This window comes from Piliocolobus tephrosceles, unplaced genomic scaffold (genome assembly GCF_002776525.5).
Source record: "Piliocolobus tephrosceles isolate RC106 unplaced genomic scaffold, ASM277652v3 unscaffolded_26635, whole genome shotgun sequence".
Classification (NCBI taxonomy): domain Eukaryota; kingdom Metazoa; phylum Chordata; class Mammalia; order Primates; family Cercopithecidae; genus Piliocolobus; species Piliocolobus tephrosceles.
In genome coordinates, this window is record NW_022309460.1 from 3,753 (window position 1) to 14,728 (window position 10,976).

A 10,976-nucleotide genomic window follows, 5' to 3' on the forward strand; every position below is an offset into this window, starting at 1 on the left:
CAAAAAAAAAAAAAAAAAAAAAAAAAAAGATAATTTTTAAATGTTCCAAATAGTTGCCAAAAGTATACAGCATTGTACAGCTATATAGAGGATGACCCCAGTTTGCTTTTTCAAAAAGCATTATACATAAATACACAAAGAAAAAAAAAGAGCAGAAAAAATACACAACAAACATTGGCAGAAGTCTCATCTGGGTGGTGGGATAACATGAGGATTTTATTTTCTTTTAGGTGTTTATGCTTTCCATATTTCATCAGTATAAAATGAAGTGTCTAGCACATAACAGATGCTCAGTAAACATGAAACTTCTTTCTCCCCCAACTCCTGCTCTCTTCTCTGAAAGGACAATGAGGAAATAAAAGGCCAAGGGCTTCCCGAGGACCTCTGCATCAGGCAGGAACCTGCTGAAGCTTTGCTCTTTCTGTGGTCTGTAGCTGTCAGCCCTACAATAGTTCATGTTCAGCCAACATCTGACCCAGAGCCAGGGTCAGGAACTTAGTAGAAGGGCCTGAAGTAGCCCCTGGGATCTGGGCACTCCAGGTAGTAACCCTGCCTGGGGCTGAGCTGAGACCTCCACAGGGACCTGTTTCTGCTGAGGTGGCAAGTCATTAGGAGATAAAAGAGATTTTTGATGGAAGAAGCAAGCAATATACCCCAGCCCTAGCACCCATGGTTCCCACCCTGGGGAGGGGAAGAACAAAGGATTTCAAATGAGAAGCCCTGTGTTCTATTCCCACCTCTGGCACCAATTCAGAACCTGGGCAATAAAACAAAATTATAACTTAAAAGAAAAAAAAGGACCTGGGCAAGTTACTTTGCTTGGCTGAACCTCAATTTGCACATCTGAGAAGCAGCATGAAGACGTCAATTTCCTAATGTCGCCGGGCGCAGTGGCTCAAGCCTGTCATCCCAGCACTTTGGGAGGCCGAGACGGGCGGATCACGAGGTCAGGAGATCGAGACCATCCTGGCTAACACGGTGAAACCCCGTCTCTACTAAAAATACAAAAAACTAGCCGGGCGAGGTGGCGGGCGCCTGTAGTCCCAGCTACTCCGGAGGCTGAGGCAGGAGAATGGTGTAAACCCAGGAGGCGGAGCTTGCAGTGAGCAGAGATCCCGCCACTGCACTCCAGCCTGGGAGACAGAGTGAGACTCGGTCTCAAAAAAAAAAAAAAAAAAAAAAAATTTCCTAATGTCTGCCCATGTTGGCTACCACCAGTACTGGTCCCCTTCCCTGAGGTCCCAAGATAGAAGATGACAGTGGGTAAGAAAGGATGTTTATTCAGGCCTGATGCCTCAGTACAGCTAGATGTACAAAAATATATCATTCAAAGTCACGAAAACCATCATCATATTGGTGTGACCTCCTTCCTCCCCTAGGGCACAGCCTTTGCAACTGGCCCCCTTCCCAGCTGCCTACTTTGAAATCTGGGAGATGGGGAGCAAGGGTCACTTCTTGGCAGCTTCCTCCTGGGCAGCTAAATCTGCCTCCTTCTGAGCAGCCAGGAAGATGGCTCGTTCCTTCTGGAAAGCTGCAAGCTCTTCTGAACTGAGGCTGCAAGTGAAGACAGATGGTTGGTGCATGATTAGTCACCAGTGGGAGCTCATAGGACCCCATGTCTTGCAGGGGCTCAAAAGGGCCTCTGTCTCAGAGCCCAGCTTGCCTGGCCCCTTCTCCCTCCCTGACTTCCCAGCCTCTATACCTTTGCTCTCCAGGGACACCATCTCCCAACCCCCAACACCCCTATCTTTTGTTCCCTTACTAAATCCCTACTCATCCTTTGAGGCGTCAGCCAGACCCCAGTCCAGATTAACTGGGGTACTCTGTGCCCCAAAATATGTACAATGAAGTCATGGGGCTGAGCATGTATGTCTGTGCCAGGGCTGGGTCAGATTTACCCATCTCCATGTTCCCAGTAAAAGAAAAGATTTGAGAAAAGTCAAGTCTGTGTCTGCTCCATGCTTAACCCCAGTCTTCTCGGGAAATAATCAATTGTCAGCCTTGACATGGGATGTGACACAGCAGCAAGAAGCCAGTAAAGGGTTGAGTGCTATCTCTGTTCCGGCCATTGTCTAGGCCAGACACTCTCCCACCCAACATCTTACTTCAATGAAACAATTCCTGAAGTCATCTGAAGCCCCATAACGGGGGTCTCCTGTTTGCCTCAGGAGCAAGCATGAACCTGACACAGCTCAAAAATCCTTCCCCACTGGTCCTTCCCTCATACCATCCTCCACTCGCCTAGGTCTAGGACGACAGACCCAGGTGACACTGAACTTCTCCCACTTGGATCCTTCATGGAGATCTTTCCATTTCTTAGAAAATTTGCAGAACAACGTCTAATACATAACAGGTGCCCAATAAGAGTATTCCAAATCAATGAATGTGGTCTCCCACACCCACCCTATCCTCTAGAATCTAGGGTCCCTTGACTTAAAAACTGACCTTCCCACTGCAATGGGCCCTCTCAGCTCTGCCCGAGTCCAGAGCTTTCTGGGCCCTCTCGTCACACTGCACCTGCCAGGACACTTACTCCTTCACCACACGAATGCCCAGAGAACGGGCAGACCCGATGATGGAGCGGACAACAGAGGACAGGGGTACGTCCTGCAGGGCGAATGCCTCATCCTGAGCTTTGATGCAGGCAATCTCATACACGTGCTTCAAGGTCACCAGGCCTGCCACCTCTTTCCCTAGAAGGAAGGAACAAGTGGCTCTTCAGGTGTTACTGAGATCCTGGAGCCCCCAGAATCTCAGACGCCTACCCTGACCCTCACCTGTTTGCCGGGCCCCCTTTTCAATCCCAGCTGCTGCCTTCAGGAAGTAGGAAACAGTGGGCTGTCCAATCTTGATTTCAAATGTCCTGTCAGGCTTAACAGAAAAAAGAAATATGAGATTCTCTCTTCCTGCTGCCCCATCCCAGGGAACTTCTGTCCTGTCCCTGCTTCCTTCATCTCACTTTCCTATGGCATCCCTCAAAAAGACCACAGAATCACAAGAAAAAAATAAATCTGGGCCAGGCACAGTGGCTCATGCCTGTAATCCCAGCACTTTGGGAGGAAAAGGTGGGTGGATCACCTGAGGACAGGAGTTCAAGACCAGTCTGACCAACATGGTGAAACCCCACCTCTACTAAAAATACAAAAAATTAGCAGGCATGGTTGCGGGCGTCTGTAATCCCAGCTACTCAGGAGGCTGAGGCAAGAGAATTGCTTGAAACCGGGAGGAGGTTGCAGTGAGCCGAGATTGTGCCATTGCACTCCAGCCTGGGCGACAAGGGCAAAACTCCATCTCAAAAAAAAAAAAAAAAAAAGAAAGAAAAAATAAATCTGCAGCAAACAACCCTGTCCCCTCTATTCCTGCCCTAATTCTGCTCTGGAAGGCCCAGTGAGATGGAGGGGCAAAGGGAGGAACTGCAACATGGCAAGATGGGGCTGGTTCAAAACAAATATGGTCTAGTCCTAAATGGAGAAAGTGAAGCCCAGAAATAAGAAGTCAAGTCAGGAGCAGAGAAAACCCCAGATGACCAGCCCCAGGGCCGAGGAAGAACAGAGGGAGAAAGAAACCAGGGATCAGAGTCCAGACTCCACCTTCACAAAAATCTTGGTAGGCAGAGGAATGCCTTCTTTGATGTCCTTTGTCCTTTCATTGAACTCCTTGCAAAATTGGTTGATGGAAACACCTCTCTGTGAGGGAAGCAGAGGGGGTTAGTGGTGGGAGGAGGGGACGGCTTCCTACCGCCCAGGAGGCGCCGTCCGTTCCCTCCTTCGTCTTCACTTCTCTGTGTTCCTATCTCTACCCAGATCCAACTACCCTTCCGTGAGCCAGAAGATCTGTATGCATCTTCCCACGTTATCCTCATCACAGCACATTGGGATGGGATGGGGTGAGGAAGCCCAAGCGGAAGACCCTTTGTAACCAGCACAAGGACGTAAAGCGTGTGAGAAGCAGAGCCGAGCTCTGAACCGAGGCCCCGGTAGTTCCAGAGCCAGCGCCCTCCATGCGCGTCTTAGCTTCCACCACCCTCGACAACCCCCACGTCGGGTTCCCGCCACGGCCGCACCTGCCCCAGCACTGGGCCTAGTGGGGGCCCGGGCATGGCCAGGCCTGCCCGCATGATGGTCCGGATCACACCGCCGACCTCGGGCTTCCTGAGGCCCCGGGTGGCCCGGCCGAGCTTCGACATGATACGGGGCTGCTGGCTTCAGTTCACCTCAGGGCAGCAGCAAGAGTGAAGCTCTGAGCGCCACCATCTTGGCCCAGAGGTCAAGGGTCCTCACGTTAGGCTAGCGCAGGTGAGGCCAACAAACAGCAGCCTTGTTTCAGCCCTATTGCTCGCCAACTAGTAAGACAAGGAGGATAAGAGGAGGATAAAACACTTTTTAACTTGTCTTAAGCAGATAAAGGAAGGTCCCGAATGGCCTTAGTACACAATTTCCCACAGGAGCGCGCACAGGCACTACCTCGGACAGCTAACCAGTAGAGTTGGACTTTGATACCCCATAGCATTGTGGGTATGGTAGTTTTGACTCCGTGTACAGGTCCGGCGTATTGCTACGCGCCAGGGCGCCATCTGCTGCACACGGTGATAATCCTAGGGTTTGAAATACACCTGGAGCTCCTGATTGGTAATGGGAGTCTCTCTCTCCTCTCTCTGTTCCTCACATGCTGTTGAAAGGCAGTACAGTTAAGAGTGTAGACCCTGAGCTGGGCGCGGTAGCTCACACCTGTAATCCCAGCACTTTGGGAGGCCAAGGCGGGAGGATCGCTTGAGCCCAGGAATTGGAGGTGGCAGTGAGCCAGGATCACGCCACTGCTTGTGAACTTAAGTTTCTTATGCTTTGTCTCCTCCCCAGTACAGCAGGTATTGTAATATGTAGCACCTACCTTTTAGGATTGCTGTGAGGACTAAGTTAGCAAAATGCTTAAAACAATGCCTGGCACCTAGTCAGCATGTGCTGTTATTATCTGTACAATTAAGATAAAACCTGAGCTATTGTGAGGCTTAACAGACCCAGAACATTCGATGCATCATCTGTGACCAGTCAAATAAGCCAGCATCTTATTGTATCACGAGGAGAGCAAAAATCACCTGGCGACCTTTGAACAGGTCCTGGAGACTAAAACTCCTTATCTGAGGAATTTAAAAGTAATTAAACTACCCTAGTATCTAATGTTGGCATCTGGTTCCAGGACTCTTTTAAACTTAAAATGTATAAGCAACTAGAATTTCTATACACTTGGGAATGTCACGCCAAAACTCACTTTGCAACCCTTGCTGACATTAAGGCACCAGAATTACTATGAATGTAATCATTTATCATGACCTACGTGGCTAGTGTGGTCCAAATTGCCCTCAAGCTTCCTCTTTAAGGTCCATAAATACCCCTAAGGAAAATCCGCCAGCATGGTCAGTTCTTTCTTGCTGAGGCGTCCCTCTGCACTCCTCTGCAGCGTTCTTTCTTTCTAATAAAACTTTCCAGCCAGGCACGGTGGCTCACACATGTAATCCCAGCACTTTGGGAGGCCGAGATGGGTGGATCACTTGAGGCAGGGAGTTCAAGACTAGCCTAACCAACATGGAGAAACCCCGTCTCTACTAAAAATACAAAATTAGCCGGGCATGGTGGTTCGTGCCTGTAATCCCAGCTACTCCGGAGCCAGAGGCAGGAGAATCACTTGAACCTGGGAGGCAGAGGTTACAGTGAGGCAAGATGGCACCACTGCACTGCAGCCTGGGCAACAAGAGTGAAACTCCGTCTCAAAACAAAACAAACAAACAAACAAAAAAAAACCCCAAAAAACCTTTCCTTTTCAAACCTATACTGTTGTCGGTAAATCCTTCTTACCAACCCACAAGTCAAACATTTCCCCATTCCAGGGCTCTGACACCTTGCTTGGCATATCATTTAACTTGTTTTCTGAGCACTTGCTCTATGTCAGGCACTGTGCTAAGCACAAGTGCATTGTTATTTAATCCTCGCAATGGCATGAGGCAAATGCTTTTATTGTAAGCTGGGAGCGGTGGCTCATGCCTGTAATCCCAGCAATTTGGCTGAGGTGGGAGGATTACTTGAGCCCAGGAGTTTGAAACCACTCCTGACAACATATTGAGACCCCCGTCTCTAACCAAAAAAATAAAATAAAATAAAATATTAACTGGGTGTGGTGGTGTTGCGGGAAGTTAGGGACGCCGAACGGAGGGACCAGCTGGAGCCGCGGCAGAGGAACATAAATTGTGAAGATTTCATGGATATTTATCAGTTCCAAAATAATACTTTTATAATTTCTTATGCCTGTCTTTACTTTAATCTCTTAATCCTGTTATCTTCGTAAACTGAGGATGTACATCAGGACCACTGTGATAACTGTGATAACTGTACAAATTGATTGTAAAACGTGTGTTTGAACAACATGAAATCAGTACACCTTGAAAAAGAACAGAATAACCGTGATAACAAGTTTATTAATAAAGTAAAGGAATAAAAGGGTAGCTACTCTATAAGTAGAGCAGTGGCATGGGCTGCTTGACTGAGTATACCTATGGTGATTTCTTAATTATATGCTAAACAAGAGGTGGATTATTTATTAGTTTTCTGGTGTAAACTAAAAATAAAATTCTAAGGCCCCCCCACCAACCATCTAAATCGACCCCTCCTGTCAGCCGAGGGCATTCCAAAGTTAACCTGAGAAACTAGGCCATAATAAGAATTGGGGGTTGGACATACCTCATTATACCCTCTTCCCTTTTGGAATTCAGGAAAAACCAACCAGTATTAACATCAACACAGACCTTAAGTCTGATAAGAAACATCTGCAGTCTATTTTCTCTGAAGCCTGCTACCTGGAGACTTCATATGCATCATAAAACTCTGGTCTCCACAACCCCTTATTGTGATAACCCATACATTTCTTTCTGTTGATGCCAGGTCTTTAGATAATAACTTAACTCTTTCAACCAATTGCCAATCAGAAAATTTGTAAATCTACCTGTAATCTGGAAGCCCTTACTTCAAGTTGTCCTACCTTTCCAGGTCACTTCAAATTCTCCCACTTCAAGTTTTCCCGCCTTTCTGTTGCTTATAACAGAATACCTGAATATACACCTTACATGTTTTTTTTTTTTTTTTGAGATGGAATCTCTTTCTGTCACCCAGGCTGGTGTACAGTGGCACAATCTCAGCTCACTGCAACCACCACCTCCAAGGTTCAAGTGATCCTCATGCCTCAGCCTCCCAAGTAGTTGGGATTACAGACATGCACCACTGTGCCCAGCTAATTTTTGTATTTTTAGTAGAGACAGAGTTTCTATTTTATATTTTTAGCAGAAACAGAGTTTTATATTTTTAGTAGAGACAGAGTTTCACCATGTTGGCCAGGCTGGTCTTGAACTCCTGACCTCAGGTGATCTGCCTGCCTTGGCCTCCCAAAGTGCTGGGATTATAGGCATGAGCCACTGCACCCGGCCTCTTACATGTATTGACATGTATTATGTCTAAAAGGTATAAAAGCAAGTTGTACCCTGAACAACTTGAGCACATGTTGACAGGACCTCCTGAGGCTGTGTCATGGGTGCGTCCTTAACCTTGGCAAAATAAAACCGTCTAAATTGGCTGACACCTGTCTTGGACACTTTGGAGTTCACACTGGGAAAGGGGTGGAGATTTCTAGGACTGAGGGATCCTCCCCTTTTTAGACCATATAGTGTAACTTCCAAACATTGACATGGCACTTATAAACTGTAATAGCACTGGTGGGAGTGTCTTTTAGCATTCTAATGCATTATATTTATCGTATTTTCAGCAGTGAGGACAATTAGAGTTTGCTTTCATTGCCAGCTTGATACTGGGTTTGGGGCTTTTTTTTCCCCCCACATCTTGTTTTATCAACAGGGTCTTTGTGACCTATATCTTGTGATGTCAGCCTGCTGATCTCCTATCTTATCCTGTGACTAAGAATACCTGCTCCCCTGGGAATGCAGCTCTGAAGGTCTCATCTTCATTTTACCCAGACTCTATTCAAGATGGAGTCACTCTGGTTCAAACATTTCTGACAGAATCAGGAAGTTGACTGGTATAGCAGGTGGCTACAGAACCAAGTGTGCAATCTGGGGTAATCTGCTCTATGGGGTGCAATTTCCACTTATGGTCAAGGTAAATACGGTTTTGATTATTCTGGCTCTTACAGACTACCAGGAAGCAACTCCCCAGGGTACCTCAGTGATATGTGAAGTCAAAGTGAGGTCATGTGTGAGGTTCAGTGGCAATAGTAAAGATGAGGCTGGACAGGTGGGTAGGAGCCAAATCATTCAGGCCTTGTCAGTCCTATTAAGGAGTGTGGACTGTGCAATAGGGAGCCATTGAAGGGTGTTAAGCATGTGCATCATATTTGCATTTTGAAAAGGTCACCTGAGCTTGAGTAGGTAGGAGGCACTGGAGGAGCATAATGGTGGATGCAAGGAAATCCATTAGGCCAAAGAAGGAATAGTGTAGAGAGATAATGGTGACTTGGACCAGGGAAGAGGAGGGGCACCCATTCATGCGCTATTTAGAAGACAGAATTTATTTTATTCAACCAAGGCTTGTGCAGTATGAACTGTGTCTCCGAACAGTAATTATTTTGTTCGGATGGAGTCTCACTCTGTCATGCAGGCTGGAGTACAGTGGCTTGATCTTGACTCACTGCAACCTCCACCTCCCAGGTTCAAGCGATTCTCCTGCCTCAGCCTCCTGAGTAGCTGGGACTACAGGCACGTATCATCACACCTGGCTAATGTTTATGTTATGAACAGTAATTCATTTAAACCTCATCACTATTCTAAGAAGTGTAGGTGCTATTCCTGTGTTTTTGAAGATGGAGTCTTACTCTGTCGCCCAGGCTGGAGTGCAGTGGCATGATCTAGGCTCATTGCAACCTCTGTCTCCTGGGTTCAAGCAATTCTCCTGCCTCAGCCTCCCGAGTAGCTGGCACGACAGGTGCACGGCATCACACCAGGCTAATTGTCTGTATTTTAGTAGAGACGGGGTTCACCATGTTGCCCAGGCTTGTCTTGAACTCTTGAGCTCAGGCAATCTGCCAGCCTCAGTCTCCCAAAGCACTAGGATTACAGACGTGAGCCACCGCTTCCAGACTACTATTTCTATTCCCACTTTACAGATAAGAAAACTGAAACACAATGTAATCACACTGTATACAAAATTTGTGTGTTGTGGCCGGGTGCGGTGCTCATGCCTGTAATCCCAGCACTTTGGGCAGCCAAGGCGGGCAGATCACGGGGTCAGGAGATTGAGACCATCCTGGCTAACACGGTGAAACCCCGTCTCTACTAAAAGTACAAAAAATTAGCTGGACGTGGTGGCAGGTGCCTGTAGTCCCAGCTACTCGGGAGGCTGAGGCAGGAGAATGGTGTGAACCCGGGAGGTGGAGCTTGCAGTGAGCCAAGATCGTGCCACTGCACTCCAGCCTGGGTGACAGAGCGCTCTGTCTCAAAAAAAAAAAAAAAAAAATTGTATGTTGTGTATTGGTATTTTACCTTGAGCACTGTCTTAATCTGTTTTCAGTTGCTTATAACAATCTTTTTGCTATTGCTTATAACAGAATACCTGAAACTGAATATAATAAATAAAATTTATTTCTTACAGTTCTGGATGCTGGGAAGTCCAAAGTTGAGAGGGCACAACTGGTGAGAGCCCTCTTGCTGATGAGAACTCTCTACAGAGTCCTGAGGTGATGCAGGCTATCATATGGCCAGAAGGCTGAGTGTCTAGCTCACGTCTCTCTGCCTCTTCTTTTGTTTTTCAAGACAGAGTCTCACTCTGTCCCTCCAGGCTGGAGTGCAATGGTGTGATCTTGGCTCACTGCAACCTCTGCCTCCTGGATTCAAGTGATTCTCATGCCTCAGCCTCCTGAGTAGCTGGGATTACAGGCGCCTGCCACCATGCCTGGGTTTTGCCATGTTGGCCAGGCTGGTCTCAAATTCCTGATCTCAGGTGATCCACTCGCCTCAGCCTCCCAAAATATTGGAATTACAGGTGTGAGCCACTGTGCCCGGCTGACTCTTCTTAACCAATCCCACTCATGTGATAATCCACTAATTCATTAAGTCGTTAATCCATTAATTTTTAAATGGATTAATCCATCCATAGGGCAGAACCTATCATCTCTTAACGGCCCCACATTTCAACACTTCCACATCAAGTAATGTAAACCAAAAATAAAAATCTAAGCCTCCCAACCGTCTGAATGGACCTCTCCTCTCAGCGAAGGGCATTCCAAAGTTAACCTGAACGACTCGTTCAGACCTTGATGGGAAGTGACAGTCAGATATGCCTCATTATTCCCTTCTCCCTTTTGGAATTCAGGCACAACTCACCAGTAAAAACAGATCTTAAGACTGATAAAGCAGACTCTTTGTAGAAACAGGATACCAAATTCCAGCCTGACTCTAGTATAGCATCATATGACAGATAGCAGGCCCTGAAAGAAATCAAAGTATTTTGCTCCAAATTATGTTTCTTTGCCATATATTGAAATAGTCCTGTCATGAGGGAAATCTACATTCTAAAGAGAATCCCCTTCCTTTTCCAGGTCTTTTTCCTGATCCAGGAGAAAAACAGTCTGACAGGCAAAACTTACAATCTATGTTCTCTGAAGACTGCTACCTGGAGGCTTCATCTGCATAATAAAAACTTTGGTCTCCACCAGGCGCAGTGGCTCAAGCCTGTAATCCCAGCACTTTGGGAAGCCAAGACGGGTGGATTACAAGGTCAGGAGATCGAGACCATCCTGGCTAACATGGAGAAACTCCATCTTTACTGAAAATACAAAATTAGCTGGGTGTGGTGGTAGGCGCCTGTAATCCCAGCTACTTGGGAGGCTGAGGCAGAAGAACTACCTGAACCTGGGAGGCGGAGGTTGCAGCGAGCTGAGATCATGCCATTGAACTCCAGCCTGGGCAACAAGAGCAAAACTCCATC

The 10,976-nt window shown here is 47.0% G+C and overlaps 1 protein-coding gene across 1 annotated transcript; it reads right to left on the reverse strand.

Annotated features, from left to right (window-relative positions):
* Positions 1–1,260: 1,260 nt before the first annotated feature.
* MRPL11 (mitochondrial ribosomal protein L11) lies at positions 1,261–4,288 on the reverse strand. Its single transcript, XM_023186153.1, has 5 exons — positions 4,064–4,288; positions 3,591–3,686; positions 2,778–2,871; positions 2,534–2,693; positions 1,261–1,554 (listed from the first exon to the last, which is right to left on the reverse strand). The coding sequence occupies exons 1-5, from the start codon at positions 4,184–4,186 to the stop codon at positions 1,449–1,451; spliced, it is 579 nt and encodes a 192-aa protein (XP_023041921.1). The 5' UTR covers positions 4,187–4,288; the 3' UTR covers positions 1,261–1,448.
* Between the last annotated feature and the right edge of the window lie 6,688 nt (positions 4,289–10,976).